This window comes from Phodopus roborovskii, unplaced genomic scaffold (genome assembly GCF_943737965.1).
Source record: "Phodopus roborovskii unplaced genomic scaffold, PHOROB, whole genome shotgun sequence".
Taxonomy (NCBI): domain Eukaryota; kingdom Metazoa; phylum Chordata; class Mammalia; order Rodentia; family Cricetidae; genus Phodopus; species Phodopus roborovskii.
The window spans coordinates 1,294,854-1,318,398 of NW_026126571.1; the positions used below are offsets into that span (position 1 = coordinate 1,294,854).

Consider the following 23,545-nt stretch of genomic DNA (forward strand, 5'->3'; position numbering starts at 1 on the left):
ATGACCTCAGCTTCGGAATACGGCTCCAGAGCGGGAGGGCTCCCTTTGGTTAGGCGAACGTAGAGCAGCTTCTCCGGAGAATCTAGGCTGGACCCCAAACACCCATCCTACACTGGGATCCAAGTTCCCTAAGAAATGAAATGACGTCCCAGGACGTGCCGCACACTCTAGAAGAGTTGATGTTTTGTCCTTGACCCCTGGCTCTGCAGATGTCCCCTTCAGACTAGGCTGCGGTGGCAGCTAAAGGGCCGAGTCAGAGAGAATCAAGATGCAGAGGGGGTGGGGTGGGGTGGGCAGACACTAGCTCGAGTGCCAATGTTCCAGTCCGGTTTTTGCCTCCGACTGGGGACCGCACCCCCACCCGCTACCCATCGCCCCGCCCCGCCCCGCCCCCCACCTTGGGGCAGGTGAGCGGCGGCCAATGGGCGAGCGCGGGGCAGGTGCCCGCTAACTCTCTCCTAGCTGAGCAGCAGCCCGGGCCTGGCCGGGCAGTGCTAGGAGGATCGCGAGCGGGGGTCGGTCTCCACGAGACTCCTAAGGCAGAGCCAGGGAGACCGCAGAAGCCTCTCGCAGTAGCACACGCAGCCCGATCCTGGGCGGTTGCTGAGAGCTGCCCACTGGGCCGCGGGGACCACGCTCCTGGTCGTGCGCAGTGGCTCTACTCGGTGCTAGGACTCTCGCACGCCCCTCGCCGCTCCGCGCCTGGCTCGCCCGCAAGGGCCGAGCGCGGGCGGGCGGGCGGGCGGGGGAGGTGAGGAGTGCGGGCGTAGGTGCATGTGCCTGGCTCGGTGCACACCCCGCGGGGCTGCAGCGCCAGGGAACCGAGCGCTTCCCCAAACCCCGATACCTCGCTCTGCTTCGGCGGCGGCCGCGATCATGTTCCAGCCTGCGGCCAAGCGGGGTTTCACCATAGAATCCTTGGTGGCCAAGGATGGTGGCACCGGCGGGAGCCCTGGCAGTGGGGGCGCGGGCTCCCATCCGCTGGCAGTGGCCGCCTCCGAGGAACCGCTCAGGCCCACCGCGCTCAACTACCCTCACCCCAGTGCGGCCGAGGCGGCCTTCGTGAGTGGCTTCCCCGCCGCTGCCGCCGCGGGCGCCGGTCGCTCGCTGTACGGAGGGCCCGAGCTTGTGTTCCCCGAGGCTATGAACCACCCGGCACTGACCGTGCACCCAGCGCACCAGCTGGGCGCCTCCTCACTGCAACCCCCTCACTCTTTCTTTGGCGCCCAACATCGGGACCCTCTCCACTTCTACCCCTGGGTGCTTCGGAATCGTTTCTTCGGTCACCGCTTCCAGGGTGAGTGTCCATGCTGGGTCCCTGACCCAGGGACGCGGGAGATGCTTGGTGCCGCGGCGGGGCTGTTCAGAAGTTGCTGCAGACAAGGCTCGGGAATCAGCCTTGGCTGTGCGCAGGCTGTTGTGCTGGTCTCCCACCCGGGAAGTGAGGCTGGGACCTCCACGCTTTCCAAAGAATTATGCTGGTTAGGACGCAAGCCCACAGGCATCCTAGGAGCTTTTCCTGACCCTTCTTTGGCCAACCTTAGTTTCCTTTATGAGTAAACTGGCCCCATCCCTGAAAGTGCGTGGCCCTAGGCCCTTCCCGCGCCAGCTTTGAGCTGTGGCCGTGCTTGGCTCTCGTGGTCATCACAACTCTTGGCGCGTCGAGGCAGGGGAAAGTCCACCTGCGCACCCTGGCTCTGGGAAGCAGGGCAGCGTCGTGCGTTCACTCCGCTGTTTTGGGACGTTTCTCAGCAACCTTGGCCACACTTCTCCAAGTCACTTGTGGCCTCTCGGACCTAAAGTGGGAGAAGGTTTGCGGTAAGCAAACTGGCTTTCTCTGCCCGCAGACCTCCTCCGGGAGCCCTCTGAGCTGCCAGAAACTCAGGACTACCATTCTTAAGCTGGGAGGGGGGCAGGGAAAGAGGGCTTTTAAGGTCATAGCTAGTCTTAGCCCCCCACCCCAGGGTCTGCAACCGCAATTGGTTTGCTAATTAAGACCTCTACAAATGCCACACACACACACACACACACACACACACACACACACACACACACACCACACACGTTATCTGACTTTCTTAAAGAAAAGAGTTGTGTTTATTGCTGTTCATTTTCTTCCATGGATTTGTAGTTTTTCCTTTCACTCATTAAGAAAAATTTAAAAAAAAGATTGGCCTTGATACCTACAGCAATTGCTTTAGTTCCTGCTTTGATATAGACTGACCCTCAGCCTTCTGAGTTCCCATAGGTAAATTCAGCGTTTGGTGCGACAGCAGCAAAAAGAAGATAAGGTTGGCACTCTGGCTCCAGGAACTACTTTGACAGTAACCCAGGGCTACACCACCAAAGTGTGAATCTGATATTTGGTACAATTAGTGATACATAAAAATATAATTTTTTTGAAGCTTTGACTATAGTTAGTTGCTTGACTGCCTCGGAGGAGAAAGCTATTTGGAGAGGGTCTTGGTGGGTCAGACAATGGCCCCAGTCTTACCTGGCCACCACGTACTAACAGAGCAAAACCTCACTCAGCCAATAGCTTAATTACTTCAGCAAGTGTTTTGGGTGAGCAGATTTTTCTCCTCAAAGGTTTGCCTATGCGGGAGGAGAAAAGCCTACGTTATTAGCCGCTTTAGCTAACATTTCCCACCACTTAACATCAATGCTTACTACTAAAATGAGGTTTTGTTCAGATTTAGCTAACTCCCCGTGTTCCCCGTGGGCTCTGTCTTCAGCTTCTCGCCCATTGACGGAGTTTTGAGTCTTCGAGGTTGTGAGACCATGGATGAAGGGACCTGGGCTGATGAAGGACCAGGGGCCCTGAGCAGAGGGTGCTGCAGTTTCCTAGTTTAGTCCAGGGTAGGAATTCTCAAGGTGCCTCCTGGACGGGACTTCCCTGCCCTTAGTCCAGAGTCTCGCGCCCTTCACTCCATCCATCTTTTGCACCTCTGGCCTCGAGCGCTGATCCTGCTGGCCCGTGGCTGGTGGAGCCTTTTTGAAGGATCCAGTTTTCGGACTCGGACCATCCTCAGCCAGGCGAAGCCAATCCATTCTTTACAAAAACCCTCTCGGAAATTCCTGCTGCTCTCTGGGCCATCGGTCCCAGCTGATATGATGTGGAGTTGCACAAACGGTGGGCCTTTTCTCTCCAGAACCGCATCTTGACGCGGAGGATTCCAGTGCGGCCGGTTTTTTTGGTTTTGTTTTGTTTTTTCAAACTCGTAAGTCGGATGGGCACTGGCCAACCTTTTCAACTCCCTGAAATGGCCCTGAAGTCTGCGTCCCTGCGACGCTGCCTCCTCGAGATCCCGCCGTGCCTGGGGGCTAAAAACCGAGCCGTCCCAGGTCCTCCGGCGCCGCGTTTTCTAGAGAACCGGGTCTCCGCGATGTTCATTTCAGTCCCGTTTTGATGCAAGAAACGAAACCCTACCAGAACGAAAAGGAACCGCGTTCAGTGCGCAGCGCTTTCGGGCAGCGCGAGCCGGTGGTGTCTGAAAGCCGCTTCTCCCCTAAGCGAGAAGCAGAAGTCGGGTGCACGGTCCCGACCTCTGAGCTGGGGGCCAAACGGGAGGAACACACTAAGACTGAACGATGTTGATGACATTTCCCAGAGAACTTTCTAAATTGGAGGGCTACGTCTGAAGGGGACTAAAGCCGACCCAGCCCTCCCAACCCGTTGCGGTTGTGGGTACCAGCTTCAAAGCGCGCCTTTGTTCACGCAGGAGGAGGAGGAGAAGGAGGAGGAGGGAAGAGGTTATCGCGCTTTGCGGTCAACCTCTCCCGGTTCTAGCTCCAGGCCATGCTGCAGGGGCACCTGGCTCCAAGTCTCTAGCTAAAGCGGCGGCGTCTCTATCTAGGACTGGAGCTCCAGCCCAGGGCGCAGCGGATTCTGCTGCTTCCCGCAGCCCGCCTCTAAGAGTCTCCATTGCTGGCTCCCAGTCATTGCCTTGCAGAGGCCTGCAGAGAAAAGATGTGGGAATTTTCACATCCTAGCTCTTAATTCCATGGGAGGATGGGTTCATGTTCCTCTCCGATGGGTGTCTGAAACTGGACGCCCTCTCTCACAGCCTGAAATTGATGAGTCCAAACAGGCTGCATCCCAAATGCAAGCTTGTTCTGTCCAGTGGTCCAGTCAAGAACTGTGTAGGCTCCCCTGCAAGTGATAGGGAGGGGTGGACCCTTTCTCATAGGTCGAAGAAAGAAGCGCCCAGGTACACAGATACCACTACCCTCGTCTTTACGGAAACACGTAGCTGTTGATTAATATCGTCGGATGTTTAGGTTTGTGCTAAACATCATCTTTCTTGCTGGGAAAAGCTTTGATTTTTTTTAAATGAAATAACTTGTCATCGTTTATCAATATTTTGGATAATTTCATAGTTGGGTCTGGAAAACTATGTTTCAGCCTGTGCATATGGACACATACTGGGGCACATGCTAAGCTCTACAACAAGATGTTCAGTTTACCTGAGCCAAGCAACACTGAGAACTGAAGGCAAAGAAGCCTTTGGTCAGGACAGAGCTAGCTAGTTCTGGTTATCCTCATCCATGGGGTTTAAAAAGGCAGGGAGCACTTGTCTTAGGCGACTGACTCACTCTGGCGCCTCAGGACAGCCATGATAGAACGTTGGGACAGAACTCAGTCTTGTCTTCTCAGCTCCACACTGAGTGGAGTAAGTGCATCCCACTTACTTAGACTCACATGGCCTTTCCATGATGGGACTTCTCTTCTGTATGGGTTAGGCCAGACAGCAACTGAGACCAAACCTCCAGGATAGAATGCCCAGACAGACAGATCTCTCCCCACAGATCTCCCCCTACTCCCCTGCAGCCCCCTGGCTGGATCATCTGTCCAGAGGGAATCCCAGTTGGGGCTTTACCTGGACTCTGAACAATGTTTGCGTTTTAAGAGATTTATCCAATAAAGGTCTCTCATCTACTTCTCTCACCTTACTCTGGACTTCCAGACTGGTCCTCACTCAAAACTTGAGTCCAAGAATAGGCTTTTCACTTTCCCTCTCTTACTCTCTCTGGGAGACTACCTCTCTGACTGCCCCTCTACTACCCAACCGAATCTCCTCCTTCTTCAGTCAGGCCTGAGGATCCTGAGTCTGCTTTTACTCACAATGGCTCAGGGGGCAGATGTCCCTCCTTTACTCCTCAGTGATAACCCTCATCCTGTTGCATAGTGGTGCTGACCCAACCACTTGAAAAGGACAGGTGGTAGGAGGTCAATCCCAGACAACTGAGTTCCAAAGAAGATTCCAGCAACCCAGTTGACTGGTGCAGGCCTCCAAAGCCTAGGGACAGTAAGCCAGAAGAGATGCGGTTAGTGTGCTGGCTGAATTTTAAACAAGGGTACCTCCTGACTTGACTCTTTCACGTTCGAGAAATGGGAGATCTCTCCTGAATTGTCCAGATTACTGTCTTCAGGGTAAAACAGTAGGTCCAATTGAGTCAACCCAGTAGCCATCTCTGAAGAAATTAATTGGATCAGTCAATCTCAACAGCTAACTCTGTCAAAACATCCTGTCTAGGATTCTGTGTTGTTGGGTCAGGGGAACTGATACAGGCCACTGTGTGTGTGTGTGTGTGTGTGTGTGTGTGTGTAAGGGGGGGGGTCTCAGGGCTTTTTTGAGTTCCTGGGAATGTGCAACTGTGTGTGGGCCCAGTGGATGGGGGGGTCACAAAGCTGGAGCTGTGGGAAGAAGCCTGCTCTGGCTTTTATACTTTCTGACCACCAACCCAGTCTTACTCAGTCCTTTTCAGTGTAGGAGCAGAATGTGGGAGCTTTGCCAAGGGACAGTCACACTCTGAAATCTTGTACAGTAATGGGAGGAAAAGATGGGGAAGCTAGAGTGTATATTTACACACACCCATAGGGAAACGAATATATCTGTGTAATATATATATATATATATATATATATATATATATATATATATATATATATATGGACAGCAGCTTCTACATATTTACTTCCATGTCCTTTCAGCTCAGGACTACTCAGAGAGGAAGCAGGAACCTTTCCCATGAGAATAGTTTCCATTCTTCCAGCCTTCTGTGTTGTGTTTAAGGGCCTGCCTTCACAGTATTTAAGGCCTAAGAGTGACAGAAAGAAGTAGGGTCTGGATGCTTGCTGGTCCTGGCTTGCTTTTACCTCCTGCTGGCAGGATTTTCAGCCGACTAGTAGTCCTTCCCTGCAGGAGTGCTTTAAGCCTGGAGTCTTTAGGTGACTTCTAGTTGATCTACCTATCAGCCTTGTTCTTCCTCCACACCACTTTCCTCCTCCTCCACATAGCTGGTCTAGGAGCTGGATGCTTCAGGACTAGATCATTAAAAGATAATCAGTCTTCGGGGCCTAGATGGAGGTAGCGTTGCAAGGGCACAGGAAGAAACCTAAGGGACTTCTGCCATCCCTTGGCCTTTCTGCTCCCCCCTGGCAATGCTGGATTTGGGCCGGTAGGGCCTTCATCAGGCCTGGGCTCGCCTCTTGGCTCAAAGTGGATTCTGCTTGTCGTGTGGTCCCCTGCGGGTAGCTCCAGAGTATGGTTTCAGGGCAGCGGCAAGGGAAAAGGTGTCAGAATAGCAGAAATGGCAGGGCCTTCGCTGCAGAGGCCTGCGACTCACCGCCCCCTTCTCTCTGTCTGTACCTGCGCATGCTGCTGTCGCCTCTGGGCTGCAGCAAGCGACGTTCCCCAGGACGGGCTGCTTTTGCACGGGCCTTTCGCGCGCAAGCCCAAGCGGATCCGCACGGCCTTCTCGCCCTCGCAGCTGCTGAGGCTGGAGCGAGCCTTCGAAAAGAATCACTACGTGGTGGGCGCTGAGCGGAAGCAGCTGGCTGGCAGCCTCAGCCTCTCAGAGACGCAGGTAAGCATCCCTCTGCAATAGTAGCCCTCGGAGTGCCTGAGGTGGGAGGTTGGATGCAGGGCTCCCTACCCATCGGGTTCCAAAAGCCACCTGCAGCGTCGCAGTCCCCAAAACTCTACCCGCTCTCTGTACGTGCCCCATAAGTTGCAGAAGTGTTGTTTGTAATGAGACAGGGTCTCACTATGTAGTTCAGTATGACCTCGAACTCGCAGCAATCCTCCTGTCTGTCTCCTGCGTGCTGGGATCACATAAATATGCTAACTTGCCCAGCTTTCCCAGGCCTTATAATCAGCGCTAAGGATCACACCAGATGCATGGTATATTGAATTTGATGCGCAGTGCGCCCAGGCTACGAAGATCCCTAGCCTAAAGATCCCGTCACAGCACCCACAAGTCTGAGGGCTGGGGGGTGGGGGTGGGGGGGCGTGATCTGGTCTCCACTGCCCTGCCTGTGCTGATGTTAGTAAGCAAAGCCGGTGAGACCTCATCTGACCTCCAGCATCTGTGGTGTGTGGACAAAGAAAGCCAGTGTCAGCTTCTCCACAGAAGAGTAAGGAGAGGTCAGCTAAACCTAACTGTGTGAGAGTGGCCCTGATCCCCACCGGGCCATCAGCAGCTAGGGCTCTGAGCACTGTTGCACATTCGCGTTTGTTCCGCTAATCACCTTGAAGCCACAGGCCTTTGAAACCTTGGGAACCGAGACAGTAGATGTGAGCACGCAGGGCTGCTGGGTGGAGGAGGCAGTGCACTGTATCGGTGTTGGGGGCCTTGAGTGAAGTGATATTACAATTCCCAGGTAGGGTTTAGAAATTGATTGTTTAAGGGAAAACATTCAAGAAGTCTAGAGAATGGTAAGGAGGCAAGCGTGAGTTTTTGGTTTTGTTTTTTGTTTGTTTGTTTTTGCTTTTTTTTTTTTCTGTAAAAACCTCACCATATATGAACACGGGTTGGAAGTGCCACCAAATGCTTGGTCTGTTCCTGTGTACAAGGACTGAAGCAAGCGGCTGAATGACTCTCAACCTGGTTGGTGTACTGGACTGCTTTCTAGTTTAGGCTTTCCTACCCTGCCAGCTCCTTATCTGCTAGCACTGAACCTTCCCCTGCTCTCTCCTCTTACTTTGCCCCTGCTATACAATTCACAACCGAACACCCCTCTTCAGGTAGGGGGGTCTGCCTGTGCCTTCCTATTACCTTCTGGGGTAGCATGGGTACTAGTCCGGTAGACAGAGCCCCTAGCTGCACCCCAACTCCCTATACTGTTCTACTGTTCTTATTCACTGGTCCTGGCATTTTGGCTACAGTATCTGCTTCTACAGATATAACAGTTGAAGCATGGCCTCCTTCCAGGCTACCACAGGACTGCAGAACCTGTAGGTTTTCTGGGTTGCTGGTTGACAACTCTAACTGGAAGGGGAAAAAAAGTCTTACAAAACAGCAGAGTTAATTTTAAAAAACTGTTTTAAAGAAATCACTGTTTAAAAAATAAGCTAATAAAATAACACCTCTTTTCCCTCCTGGCAAACAGTGCTTTACAATTATTGTTTAAAACAAGGTGTCAACTTAAGAATGGTGTTTATAATTAACTTCATGTAAAAAAAATAATATTTATTAAATGTTAATTGCAGAAATGCAAGAAAACAAAACAGTTTATAGTTCTGCCACCCACAGATTAGCACTTGTTCAAATCATGTCATTGTTTTTAAACTTTCAATTTTTTTTTTAACACGGTGAGAGCACGTTTAATTAATTTTCTTTCGAACAGGACCTACTTCCTGTCAATTTTAACTTCTAGCAGTGCCAGTTCATAGTTCTCAGGCTGGTTGTACTTCCATTTTCAAACATACATTTAGAACAAAACCTAAGAGATTGATACGATGTGTCTAGCTCTGCTACCTACCCATCAGGACTCTTAGTTAACCCTGTTCCTTTGGGACACACAGAACAACACCCCTGTCCCGTCACCACATTGCCTGAGGGGCCCTGTCTTTCCAGGCAGAGACCCTAAGGTGGAGAGATAGGCTAAGCAGAGTATCCAGGCCAGCAGATGTGACTTCAGTACCAGTCTGCCTGCTGTGCTCCATGGGTTAACCTCTCTTCCATGAACTCAAGTAATATCCATTCCCATTCCTTGTTGGGTCCATTCTCTTTGCTCAAAGTAATATGTCACATTAGTAGCATAATAAAGGCCTTGCCAAGGTGTCCCCTAGGCCAACATTCTTCCTGCCACATTTGATAGCCATCGTCAGAGCTGCCTTTCTGTTGTCCTTGAAACTTACTGTTCGGATGCATGCTGTATAATTAACTAACTACCCATCTCTCAGAATTTGACATGCAAGCTCTTCTGTCAAGTGTCTGTTACTCCATTCAGCTCCCTGCTATGTGTTTCTAATATGAAACCTACATTTCTCAGGCCTTTCTCCCGTGCCCCTCATTTGTAAATGTCTTTTATCTAGCAACCTGTATCTGTCTACTGCCATTAAACTCTCACCCCAAGTTGGTAAATGTTTTCTCCAAATTACATGCTTTTCTTCCTGACGATAACCTCCATGTGCCCATCTGTTGATTATCTCGGCCATTTTGTCCTCTGTATGCCCACCATCCATCCCTAGAGAGCTATTGGCAACTAGCAGTATCTTCACACACCTGCTGACAAACAGCCATCATTCTGTCAACTCAGCTCTGACTTAAACTTCTCCCCAGACTTCAGTTGTCACATTGCTGTGATGGAATGAAATAAATGTCAGGGTCCTCTCCATCCTTGAATTTGTAAGACTCATCCATCCACTTTTAATTTCTGACACGTGTGTGGGGGAGGGGGGAGAGAGAGAGAGAGAGAGAGAGAAAGAAAGAAAGAGAGAGAGAGAGAGCCCTCCTCCATGTCCCCAGAACTCATAGTGTCTCCCTTGCCTTTTCTAATATCCATCACATTTTGTTGTTATGACTTAATTATCTATCCTGTCCATATGCCATTCTGTAGATCAGCTGCATTCATCTCTCAGGGAGCTCTTAAAATATAGGGATACCCACGAGATGCTCTTAGGACATCCAAGATGCAATCCAAGGGAGGAACATTTTTCAACAGCTCCCTGGGTAATTAGGGTGAACAATAGGTCTGAACATCTTAATTGTGGGAAGCAGAGGTCAAGTTTATTTCATCATACGCTCCAACACAGTGCTCAGCATGGAGGAGATATTCAGTGAATGTGTACTGAATAAAAGCCAGGCATGGGGCTGGAGAGATTGCTCAGTGGTTAAGAGTATTAGCTGTGCTTCCAGAGGACTAGGTTTCGGTTCCCAGCACCCACATGCAGCTCACAACCACCTATAACTCCCATCCCAGTGGATCCAACACCCTCTTCTGGCCTCTGAGGGTACTACATGCTTGTGATACGCATACACAGGTAGCCAAAACATTCATACACATAAATTTTTTTAAAAAGAGTTTTCAGCCAGGCAGGCTGGTGTATACCTATAATTCCAGCACTCAGGAGGTAGCAGAGGTCATCCTGAGATACATTGAATCCCCATCTTGGTCTACATGAGACCCTGTGTCTCACATCAACAAATAAAACACTTACACTGACTGAGCAGGCACATTTGTGGAGTCCACATATATGGCCAGCCTTTGCTCTCTTTCTTGGCTGCTCCTTCACTGTTTGTCCCCTCCAGCTGCCCAGTCACATTGTCATAGTTGATTGTTGGTTTTGACGGTACAGAGGCAGACTGTGGGTAAGTCTGAGGTGGGGGGCTCTGAGTGGGCAGAGCTCCAGCTTGAGGTGTTGGGAGGTGGGTAGCAGCTGGTGCAGCGCTGTGTAGAGTAGCTTGGAGTGGCAGAGCGGTGTTCATGCTGGGATGACCTCTGAGGTGCTCTGTCCAATAGGAGAAGAGACAGACCCCGGGGACACAGGTAGCTCTCCCTTTTGTGCCGAGTTCATCTCACCACTACCATGCAGCCCTGGGGTCTGACCAGGAAGGGATTCATCTAAGCTTGCATCCATATGGCTGCTTGGCAAACGTAGACCTGGGTAAGACCTGCACCTCTAACACCAGGAGGATGTGTGCTCGCCATACAAGACACCCGCAGGCTGACTTTTCTGGGCACCAAAGAGCTGGGCCATACCTCAGGGACCCCTCGGATGCTAGTGGGAAGCCACAGGACTCATGAGAATGAGTGTTGTTCCTGGCTAATCGAGTGTTCCGGTGACCCCTAGAATAGACCAGCAATGTCTGCCTTTTACTTTTGCTGAGCTGTGAGGGAAAAGGCAGGAATGTGGTCTCGGACCTTGGACAGTCTTCACATAATGGTGGGAGATAAATGCAATGCTGCACGCCTGTGGGTCGAGCATAGAGCACGCAACTAGAGCCCTCCTGGAGTCACAGCTCAGACTGGGGGGGGGTCAGGATAGCAGACAGGTGGGAGGTTCTCAGCAGGCTTCTGGCCGGCAAAGTTTGGAGGGACGAGTAGGAATACAGACAGGAGGAGGGAAGGGCAAGGATTTGAAGAGGGCAAATTAAAATGGAGATAGAGATGCCAGAGCCAGCTGCCATCGTGGGGCTTGAAGGCAGGGAGGGAAAGAGGTCTTGGGAGGCTCCAGTATGTCCTTACCTACCTATGGTTTTTCCTCACAGACATTTGGGGTGGGTGCCTTCTGCCACGGGATGTCCTTGAAGGGATAGATAAGGAGATATCCAAGTGACTTAAATTTTAGGGGGAAGTAAAAAAAAAAAAAAAACTAACTAACTAAAAACAAAACAAAAAAACCTGTGACATGAACTTACTGTGGCTGTGGCTCTGGGATGACACACCCTTTCTCCTAAGTCTTGGTTCAATGGTTTCCACATTCCTGATAGTCTAGAAGACCTACATGGTGGGCTACAGAGAAGCTAATTGAGGTGACAGTGGTTCCCTGAGGTGCTAGGACAGGGAAACAGCCCGGATAGGCAGGTGAGTTTAGTAGAGTTGAGGGTGAGGGTCTAGGGCATGGAGGGAGCAGGGTTCAAGATGGCTCAGAAGGAGAGAGGGCTACAGCTAGGGGGCAAGTTGGAGGTGACCTCAGCTTGGGGGAGTAAGGGTTGAGCTGACTCTGCATGTAGGAAGGCTGACATGATCAAATGATAAGAAATGGATCCCCCAAGAGAGGGCAGGGAAGGGAGCAGGCTGGAGGGTGGCTTGATTGATGTCTCCAAGCTGCTGTCTATTCTAAGGACTTGCTGTGTCTGAGACCGACAGACTCAGAAGACATGCTTAAATTAAAGCAGAAGAGAGCACAGTAGAACATAAGGAGGAACTTCCCTTGTAGCGTTGTAAGATCTTGACAGGGATGTTTGGACTTCTTAAAGGTGGGACAGCGTCCTTCCTGGAAAGGGTACAGGTGCCTGGAGCTGAAGTGCTTGAGATTGCAGGTGTGGTGAGCAAGGTGGAGTGAGCCCTCCTTTGTTCAAAACAGCAGATCACCCAAAAGTTAGGTGTGATGAACGCCGAAATACTCGCAGGAGCTGTTTCCCACGTATTTGTAGGCTCACTGCCCATCTGCTCATGCATTGGCACACGCATGTCTTCACCATAACATATAGCGACCAGTCCTCTGAGGGCGGGACATGTTGGTCCATCCCACATGACTCAAAGTGAGCACTGCTCCTCTCTACAATGGCTCTCTCTCCACCAGCTTTCTCCAGCAAGTAGTCAATCCACTCCCTCTTGCTTTCTTGTGCTCTCCCTGGTTTCAAATCTCCTGCGCACAAATTTCCTATCTAGTTTTATTTCTATCGATGCTGCTAAAATATCCTGAACAAAAAATAAGAAAGAAAGAAAAAGAAAAACAAAACAACAACAATGTAAGAGAGGGAAGAGTTTATTTGGTTACAATTCCAGATTGCAGTCCATCACTGAGGGAAGTCAAGACAGGAGGTCAAGGCAAGTACTTGATGGTAATAGGCCTGCTGGCTAGTTCACACAGGGTGGCCTTTGACCAAGGGACTCACTTCACAGCCAAAGAAGTGTGCATCAGGAACCATGGAGGATGTTGCTTGCTGGAATTGAGGCAGGTTTATGCTCAGCTTTCTTATACAGTTCAAGCCCACCAATGGCATGGCCCACAATGGGCTGGGCCAACCTACGTTAGTCAGCAAGAGAATTTCCCACAGACGTGGCCACAGGCCAATCTGATTTAGGCACGTCATCAACCTGAGATTATCTTCTCAGGAAAATTCTAGGGTGTGTTAAATTGGCTAACCTAGACAGTTTGGTTTCTCCCTAAACAGTTAATGCAGAATAAGAGTTGATGCTCAGGACAGCCTGGTCCACATAAGGAGTTCCAGGCCAGCCAGAGCTACAAAGGGAGACCCTGTCTCAGCAAAACCAAAACCAGAACAAAGCAAAAACAAACAAAAAACACTCTTGCAAAAGCATGTCCCTAAAGGACTCTGCATTTCAGCACTCAGCACATCCATGGTCCCTTTTCTGGTTTGTTCTAGTACCTTTTCTGCTGCTTCCTCCCATTTTTGAGATCTGTCCCTGGCACCTCTCCCCAGAGTACAGGGCTGGGTCAGTCCACCTCTGTCCAATTGGATGGCCATACATGGACAGGGCCCTGGGCCTTGAGACTCAACTCCAAAGCCAGAAGAAGAGTCCAGGAATGCCTGAGCAGGCTCTTCAAGGCCAAGTGAGAGTTACAGATTACACAACCCAGTCCAATATGGGTCTATCTGGCATAACAAGAAATTGGGAGATACTCAATGAAGTGGGGATTCAGGAGACCACAGGAGCTTCTCCCTCAAACCCCAGTGGGAGAGGGGGGTCAAGTTGGGTGGGTGGGGCCTCCAGACAAACATTCCACATTTGTCTTTGGGGCTGAGAGAGGTGACTCACCTGTTGGTGTTGGGAGGGGAGAATACATAGCAGGCATGGCCTCCTAAAACTGGTTCCCATGGAACTGGTAGCCACACTATGTGATCTGCCTTCCCTACAGGGCCTCTGCCCTCTAGCAAAGGGGCTGACCCAGAGTTGCCTAGCTGGGTTAGGTTATAGGGTGTCACTATCATCTCCCTGGCATGCCAGTTCCTTTCTTTATTTTTAATCCAAGGTGGCAGGGAAGACCTCTTGATGACAGTAACGGGCTAAAGAAAATTCAGAGAAGTCACTGGTGGTTTGGGTCCCGTCTGTTCTTTCTTGCCCAGGCATAGATTCTGTATCCCGTGCCTGTGAGTGAGTACACCGTACCAACACTGTTCGCCCTGGCTTTTGTATTATTGTGAAGTCACAGCGTCCCTGCTATTACATACAGGCTTTCTAGACGGCGTCTGGATACCCAGCCTAGGGCTGTTCTGCAGAAGACAGCCAAGATGCCTAAGACGAGGCCTGTGCCCTGGTTTCTAGAGAGCGATGGAGCTGCTCCCTGCGCCCTGGTTTCTAGAGAGCGATGGAGCTGCTCCCTGCGCCCTGGTTTCTAGAGAGCGATGGAGCTGCTCCCTGCGCCCTGGTTTCTAGAGAGCGATGGAGCTGCTCCCTGCGCCCTGGTTTCTAGAGAGCGATGGAGCTGCTCTCTAGCCCTCAGTGTTGGCTTTGAAATAGTGTCTCATGGATCCAAGTCTGGCCTCAGAGTCACTATATAGCTGAGGATGATCTTAAACTTCTGATTCTTCAAGTACTGAGCCTCCCAAGTACTGGGACTATGGGCATGCACTACTACCTCTGGTTTGTGTGGTGTGGTTTGTGTGGGGCTAGAACACAAGGCTTGATGCATGCTAGGCAAGTACTTTACCACCTGATTACCGGTGACTTTAATTCTCTTATGGAAAAAAATAATAGTTGGGACCCTCTTTCGTGTGGTGTGGCAGGATGCTACCCAGGCCTGAAGCCACGTGCTGGGCTTTTGCTCTGCCGTTGACCCTTCTTTTCTTTGGGAGAAAGCTGCCCGGCAAGGGTAGCTTGCTGGGTCTGTCCCACTAGAGGCCACTGTAATCATGAGTCTCCAGAAGGAGACTTGAGGATGGGGCCAGAAGGAAAGGTGCAGGACCCTCTGCCTCTGGGCGTTGCCCATGGCCACCTGGAACCACTTGCATCCAGCCCACTTGGTCTTGTCAGATATGACATCCTGTACCCAGATCGGAGTCACACACAGGAGGCAGGGCAAGCCCACCCACCCACTGGCTGGCACAGCCACAGTGTGCTCTGGGGAGGAGGGCAGGAGCTGGGCTGGCTGCCAGCGGTGTGCTGAGAACCATCCAGGGCCTAGGTGGGCATGGAATCCAGAAGTCCTGAGCTCAGAGCACCCAATACCTTCCCTTTCTATCCAAGGAAAGGTACACAGGCTACAAGTTTGACCCCTGCCCTAACCTCATTCACCAAGGCCAGGTGCCCCCTGGACCAGCTTTCTTGTCTTGAGCTGGTGGCATTTGGAGCACTGAGCATCAGTGTTCCCACCACCAACCTAGTGGCAGGACAGATGGCTCCGTGGAGGTCTTTCGCCGGGATTGTGAGAAGAACCTGGGAGGGCCTCCATGACAGAGAGGAAGGGTGTGTGAGGCTGGCACATTCTAGGCATGAAACCATCCTACAGCTGGGATACCAAGCCCACTGCTGTCTGCCACTACCTGCCTTTGCAGCTGTGTGCGTGCTTGTCTCCAAGGGCTGCCTTCAGCCCTGCGCTGAGTTCTAGATCCTCCTTCAGCAGTCACTGCAGTTGCCAGAACTGAAATGTGCACCACCACAACTTAGCCACGCTGTCTGCACAGCCATGGCGGGCAGCCCCTGCTTGCTTTCAGCCATGCTGATATTCCCAGCAATACTTCAGGACGTGCAACTCAATATCCCCACAACCCCTACCCAGAGGATCCACTGGCATAGGACAAGGCTTCCCAAAGGCATCTCTTCTGTGGATGAGGGATGTAAGTCCACAGAAGAGTCCTAGCTGAGGAAGGTACCCAAATTTCTCCTGCTAGCACCAAGGAGGGTTTGGGACTGGCTGGTCCTCCAGGCCGAGTGAAGAGATGTACAGCCAAAGTGGGTAGACTTATGCTTTTTCCATAGCATAGAGAGGGTGCATAAGGAGCCACTCATGGGAGTAACGCTTGGAGAGGAGGAAGGAAGGATGGTAGAGATGGGACTAAATGGGGCTTCCTGGAGATGCCTAGAACCACAGGCCTGTTCCTGTCATCACAGTCCAGCTATGCAAGATCTACCCTTATTTTTCCAGGGACTCCTACTGCCTGGCATGGAAGTGGGGGCTCCCTATGTTCGAATAGACACTCACTTCTGTCCCCCAATATCCATTCTGATTGTTGAATGACCTGCGACATGTAGATGGGCCACAAGGGACAGTTAGTTGGACCAGGAGGTGCAGAGCTCACCCTGTGTATGGAGCTGTGGGCCTCAGAAAGAACTCTCCCCGTATTTGTCTGCCCAAGGAAGTCAGAGGTTGATGGGTAAATTTCAGCCTGGCCCAAGGGACAGGGTTCCCTACTGCACAGCTCTGGTTGCACAGCTCTACTTCCGAAGTGGGTAGGAAGAGCTCACAGTACTGCTAGGATAGGATTCCAGGTGACTAAAGCTGGCAGTCAGCACATGAGTTTTCAAGGTCCATGTGGTTCTGGGATCTTAGATGTAGTCTGGCTGTCACGGGCCGTGCTCCGGGCTAGGAAGCCTTGTCTGTCTCCATGCAGCACCGTGGACCAGTGCAGGAGATGGGGTGTGCTTTGGGTCCTCTGGGTATTGCTGGAGCTCTCTTCTGTCTGCCCACTGTGGCTGCAGGGGCCAGGAGGCTCCTTTGTCTAGAAAACTGCCCTTATCTCTGGACCAATCATTTCCCTGCCTCCACGCTTGCTTCTCAAGAGCAGTCCTCCAGACCTGTCAAGTGGCAGATATCTGGAAGAGAGAAACGCGGCCTGTGTAGCCTCGGCTTCCCCATCCGACTCCCAACTTAGCAGGAGTGTGGAGGCCATCTTGGCTGCTTTGGGTGTTTCTTACCTGTGCCCCTCCCTCCCTCCTGGCCCAGGTGAAGGTGTGGTTCCAGAATCGGAGAACAAAATACAAACGGCAGAAGCTGGAGGAGGAAGGGCCTGAGTCCGAGCAGAAGAAGAAGGGTTCCCACCATATCAACCGGTGGCGCATTGCCACGAAGCAGGCCAATGGGGAGGACATTGATGTCACCTCTAACGACTAAGGGAACAATCATGAGCCCACAAGGGCAGGGCATTGCTTGCTGCTGGCCGGGGCCCCAGGGGGCCCAAGCTGGACTCTGGCCAGTCCCTAGCCAGGCTGCAGGGAGGCCTCGGGTCACGGCCCCACAGGGCTTGGAGCCTAGGGCCATCACTGTCAGAGGGACAAGAAAATGGGCTGGCTGAGGCCTGGGACTGCTCGGCCTTCTGGTGGAGAGCCTGCTGCTTGGGTGGGTCACCCATTACTGCAGCCTCCCAGCTGCTCTCCATGTCTCTTTCTGTCTTTGTTTTGAGGTATTTCTGTTTTAATTTATTTTCCAGGTACCTGCTGTAGTTTTTAGTGATCCTTTCATGTCCCCCTTCCCTATGGGAATAATAAAAATCTCTCTCTTAATGACACAGCCATCCATCTTCAAGTATAGAGCCTGGGCTGGTGGGTCTCAGTTCTCAGTGCAGTGGAGCCTGAAGGGTCACCTCAGTTGGGTCATTGCAAACTCCTGGAGGGCTAGGAGGGTAGAGAGTCCTTGCACGGAGAGTCTAGGGGCTTCTCCAGCTGAGGAGAACCCAGAGGAAGGAATCCTGGGAGAGGCTAAGGAGGTCCCAAGTCCAGGCCCTACACAGATGTGCGCCTGTCCTGAGGGACCCAAGGCAGCTTTTTTGTTTGTTTCTTTTTCAGATGCAAGATCTTACTCTGTTGCCCAACCTGGCTTGCTAGTCACATCAATCCTCCTGCCTCAGCCTCCTGAGTGCTGGACTGTAAGTATGAGCCACCACCACATGTGGTGTCCATGGTCTTGATGGAGCTTGCAGAGGCCATCAACAAGGCAGACCCTGTAGTTGGTCTATTTGTCCTCACCCCGTGATACATCCTGGAGAAGTTCCGATTTGGGTTTCCGACAGTCTTGCCCCCAACCAACACCCAGGCGGCCTGCCTCTACTTCACCTCCCATGAACTCCCCACCCGTCCACTCCAGCACTCTGCTGATGTGAATGGCAGTCAGCCACCGCTGTCCCAAGTTCCCCTGGCGGCCACATCCATCCACTTCCTGCCTGAGTTAATCTGTTTCTTCACCTGCCAGGGATGCCCTCCTTTTCTCCCTAACCCTTATATCTCCATTTTGGGCCCCTCATCTCCTCTTCCCCGGGTTCACCCACACCTCACATCTCTCCTACCCAGCTCATCGATTCCTGGCTAGCCCACTTACAGTTGGTCAATGCAGCATCCCACAGTGGTCTCTGCCACCTGCTTGAGCCCAGTCTGCTCTCTGGGAGAAGCATGGACACTAAGTGGCCTCTGTGTGGCCAGGAGGGGTCTGTGGTCAGGCAGGGTAGTGTCTACCCTCTCTCAGTCCTGTGCTGACCTGTGGTCTCTCCTACATCGCTCCTGGTGTCCCTGATGAGCTGCCTCAGCTTGTGTGGGCCTGTGCTGTTCTTCCCACCTGGGAAGTCGGTGAGTACCCTGGAGACAGCTGATCCAGGTTGAAGGCCCATTTGTGTTGCCTGGGCTAGGTGCAGAAATCCAAGCACACACAGTTCTTTTTGCTGAGAACACTCCTCTGGGCACCTTTTCTCCTCTGCCATTCCAATGTCCAGGAACACATCCCTCCGATCCTAAGTCTTAACCTGGCTAAGTCTGAATTAGACCCTCAACAACTCTTCCTGCCAAGCAAGTGCAATAGTTGTGGTGTGGTTGTGTGCGCGTGCGCGTGCTCGTGCGCGTGAACAGGTAGGGTGGGGATGAGGAGAGGTTCACTTTCAACACTAGTGGTGGTGGGACAGAGTGGGTGAGCACCTCTCCTGAAGATCCTGCCATGCTTGGCTGGGGTGGGGAGGTGGGGGGATGGGTCCTGGAAGATCACAGCAGACTGCCCTGTCAAGAAGATAAAGGACTAGAAGGACCGGAAACCTGCCAATCTTCCTCGGCAGGCCTGCTGGGGCGGGGCGGGGAGCCCCCTCCATCCCCCCCCCATGTTGTACCTCTCCCGCAGACGGTAAATATTGGTGTTGTGACTTCATTAATAAAGGCTTCTGTGAGCCTGAAAAACATGGAATCAGGATGAACTATTTTCTGAGCTGTGGGCTTGCCAGGTTTGCTAATTTGGGAGTTTTTGGGCCCTCTCCAGGGAACAAACCGAAGTCTCTCCCGAAGAGACGAAGACACGCAGATGCAGCCCAACAGTGAGAAGACAGGGCTGCTGCTCCTTCGTCCCGAAGACTCCTGCCGAGAGAGGGAGGCCTGCAAAGGGCCAGAGAGTGGACGCTGGCCTCCTCCCCTGTGTCTGTGTGGGGGTGACCTGCTGGACCAGCAAGCTCCCTAAGCTAGCCTGTGCTGACCTCCAGAGCCCCGAGGAATGATGGTCCGATTCTTCTGAACTCTTGCTAAGAGTTGCAGAAGCCCCATGTGTAGCAAGCTGGAGTTCTTAATGCTTCGTCGGGCCCAGCCCACATGCTTCTTCTCGGGGGAGCAACCATACTGTTTCCTCTTGTCCACAGAACTTTCCCAGATTGGTCTCTGCATGGTGCCTGCCCTCTTTACCAACCTCTCCTCACAGGTGCTGTGGTTGCTTCCCGCAGGACGTCAAGCGTTCTTTGACTGGAGGGCCAGGCTCTGCCTGAGAGGAACCAGCTAGCCCACAGGCCTCTCTGGGACCCTGCTCCAGGGCAGCCACACAGAGGGAGGGGATGGGGTGGTGCAGGCCCAGCCAGCTTTCCTGTCAGACGGAGCTGCCAAGGCGGAGCCAGACATCGGGAACAGGTTTAACCAATTACCCGAGCGCCCCATCTGCTGTCTGGGGTTCGTGTGAGTGCATGTGAGGGTGTTTGGAGTGTCTGGGAGGGCTGTGGGCGTGCGCGAGAGTGTGACTGTGTGGGTGGGTGTGGGCGTGTGGCTGTGCATGTGCGCTGCACACGTGCTCGGAGTGTGGCTGCACATCCTGGCCGTGCCCCCTCATTTGTCCCAGACTGAAGCCAGCAGCTTCTGGACTTCCTTCCTGGCCCCAAGACCTTGGGGTCTCTGCGGACAACCTACCTAGCACCTCAGCTTCTTGTCACCAGCCCTCTTCGTGCCTGGGAAGAGTACTTCCAAGTCACATGTTCAGATGCCCCTTGCCGGCTGCTCCTGCTGGTTCGCTCACTCTTAGCGTGGGACCGCACAGGACTCTATTCTCTTTGATATACCCTTGTTCCGCTATCCTCGGTTGTACCAAGCTAGCGGAGTTACAGGTCTGTTCAGACCACGTCTAGACCCACGTTGAGCCATGAGGACACCAGATGATCGTGTATGGTAGTGACACCCTCTGCAGACCCTCAGCACAACCCTTACTCCCTTTGATAAATCTATTCTTGCTCCCTACAATAGAGGCCTTAGACGGTCACCCCTCTCCCTAAGCCTGGCTTAGTCAGAGAGGACACTCTTTCCACCTGCCTCCCTTTCTTCCTTCCCTTTCGAGACAGACTACCGTGTATGCCAGGCTGGCCTCATATTTAATATACAACTGAGAATGAACATGACCTTCTGGCCCCTCCTGCCTTCATCTCCTGAGTAACTGGAGCTTGTACCCAGGGCTTTAAGAATGCCAGGCAACCAACTCACCTACATCCCCAATTTTGTGACTCCCACCCTCAGAGAGAAAAGTGGTCCCTGGAAGGCATCACTTAGAGAAGGGGAGTTGACAAAAAGGAACGACTAACAAATCTGAAGAAGGCATGAAGGATGCTGGTACGCCCCTTGTAAGATGGGGAGCCTGATACGGGATAGCCCTTAGTAACAATGGGAAGGCTGTGTAGCCCCCCAGGCCTGAAGGGGCAGGAGTAGTGACCAGCAGAACCTGGAGAGGACAGCTGGTTAGGGAGACCCCAGACTGGAGCTGTGACCTCAGGTGGAGAGAAGTCTACGAAAGTTGGAGGGTCGGGAAGGACAGAGCCCTCCAGGCTTGCTCTGCCAGTCATGACTCCAATGGGGGAAGTTAGACTGCAAGGTCTCCCATCAGCCCACCTCTCAGGATTGTGAACGAGGGAGGGCCTCACGGCGGGCTCTCTGTCCTCTCTGGACACTTCTGTATCTATTTCCTCCTCTCTACCTGCCTCCTGAAGGTCTCAAGAGCTCTCTGATGTGGGCTCCAGTCTGTCTGTTCTCCAGGACACACGCTTTGGCTTCTGGACTTTTTTCCTGCCTTTAGATTCCCTCCTTTGTCTACTGAGTTCAGTGTCAGACTGCCATGACATATAGCCATCTCTCTCTTCCAGCCTCTACCCAAATCTGAAGAATTACTTCCACATAGGGCCAGGGAGACAGCTTTCCATGCAAGCATGTAGACCTGAGTTTGATCCCGTGCAAAAATAAACAATGTCCCCCAAATCAGGTTCCCAGTGCTGGGGACACAGGAGGATTCTTAGAAGCCTGTAAGCCAGGTAGTTTTTCCAACTCAGTAACTTCTGGGTTTAGTAAGAGACCGTGGCTCAAAAAATAAGATGGGAGGTGGGAAAGAGGAGAGATGAGGTGGTTCAGCAGTTGAGAGCGCGCACTGCCCTTGTGGAGAACCTGAGTTTACATGTTGGGGGGCTGACAACTGCCTACAACTCTAGCTCTAGGGATCTGATGCCTCTGGCCTCTGGGGGTGCCTAAGCGCGCGCGCACACACACACACACACACACACACACACACACACACACACACACACACACGCACACACACACACCAACCCACAAAGCTTGTTTTTGCCCTGACCACACTGTGACCATTCAGCTCTCTTTGGCTGGCTGAGCTTTCTGGGCAGCTTCTGGTCTCTCCACATAGGTGGAGCTTCCATAGGACTTTACACTACACCTTCTCTTTTTGCTAACATACTGTACTTCTAGATGCAGCCAATAAATAAATCCTGTACAAGTCTTTTGCTTTGCTTTTGAGATCAGGCCTGGAATAGGTCAGTGAGGATGACTGACCTCTCACTCCCGATCCTTCATCCTCCACTTCCCAAGTGTTCAGATGACAGCAGGCATGAGCCACCTCAACTGGCTTCCGGTATGCAAGCCTCTATACCCAGCCCTCCCTGGCCTCCTAACATCTCCACCTGGCTGTCTTCCAGAAACGTGTAAGAACTCCTGAGATAGAATGGCTGCCTCTCCTGCAGATTCGACTTCCTTTCTATCTTTGTAGGCACGGAAATATTAGTGTCCTTTCTCCTTGGTCTCCCAAACAGAACAGAGGGTCATCTCTGCTACCATACCCTTCCCAATGACTTTACTTCTCTCTACTCTTGTCTCTACCACGCTGGCCCAGGCCCTGATCTCATCACCTCCCCTCCCTGTCTCTCAGCGTTTGCACTGTGTCCTTAACCTCCATGCTGCTCTCTGATGGAGCCACTCTCTCCACAAGGCCTCGGTGGTCTTACTCGCCCGCCCGGAATCTTGCCTCTGCTCTGGAAACACATTGGATTTCATGCGGTCCACTCTTGGAGTGGCCAGAGCCTTCTGTGCTGTCCCTTCCTCCCCCCTGCTCGCACAGGAAGAGGATTAGAGCAAAGTCGGGTGGCCTGGGACTGATAGCAGCCCCTCGGTCCTTACTAGGGGTGATGGAGTCTCCCAGGGCAGAACCTGTTGTCCGTCAGTCTGTCCATTGTCTCCTCTTCTCCCTTGGGTCTTTCCCCATCTTTCTACCTCTCTCAGAGCTTTGCAGTGGGGCCCTGGATTTTGTACTGAATGAAGAGGCAGCCTCTGACCTTAGGAAAAGCTGACAGCAGTTGCCTGGAGGTGTGGGTGTGGGGGGACAGTTTTTGGTCAACATTAGAGATATGTGGTACTAATGGTAGAAAAAAAAAAAAAAGACTTCAGAGAAGCAGATGAGAAATTCCCATTTGAGGGCTTAACTGGTAGCTGGGGGTGGGGACAGGAGGTGCTGAAGGAGGCCCGTTCTGAATATAAAGCCAGGCTCCTCAGGTCTCAGGAAAGGGTCACTCATCACTGTTCCCACACCCGCCCCTCCCCCAGCATCCTGACTCTTCTAGTCTGTGAGTGGGAGGAAGGAGCCTAGATCCCGGCCAGTCCACGGGGATGCAGGGAAGGAGAGGCTGCATTCTTCAAGTGTTAATGATCTCAGAGCTGGGCAGGAGCTGAGTCCCCAGCCTAGCTAAAAACAACAAACAGTTCCCAGGAGGGATTTGTGTACGTCCTGAGAGTCAAGGATTTCCGCACTGATGGGGGCTGTGTGGCCTCTGAGCCTCTTAGCAAAGAAATCCCCCAGAGACCAGTGGCCTTCTGACCTCAGGTATCACTTTGAATGGAGACCCCATCTTCTCCCTCTTGCCTCTTTCCTCTTCACCCTTCCAGTGAGGCCCAGAGCCCAGGCTTCCTACATATACCCAGGATAATTAGGAGGCATTCCCCCACCGGCCTCTCTACTCTTCCAATATGCCAGTGCATGGCCCTGTCCTTTGCCATTTGGTAGATAAGTACACCAAGTCTCCATTCAGAAGAAACTACTGGAGGCTGGGTAGATGGTTCAGTTGGAAAAGTGACGAAACC

At 52.3% G+C, this 23,545-nt stretch overlaps 1 protein-coding gene across 1 annotated transcript; it reads left to right on the forward strand.

Annotated features, from left to right (window-relative positions):
* The first annotated feature begins 564 nt into the window (after positions 1-564).
* On the forward strand, positions 565-17,043 carry Emx1 (empty spiracles homeobox 1). Its single transcript, XM_051202901.1, has 3 exons — positions 565-1,297; positions 6,686-6,870; positions 16,863-17,043. The coding sequence occupies exons 1-3, from the start codon at positions 775-777 to the stop codon at positions 17,028-17,030; spliced, it is 876 nt and encodes a 291-aa protein (XP_051058858.1). The 5' UTR covers positions 565-774; the 3' UTR covers positions 17,031-17,043.
* Positions 17,044-23,545: the final 6,502 nt, after the last annotated feature.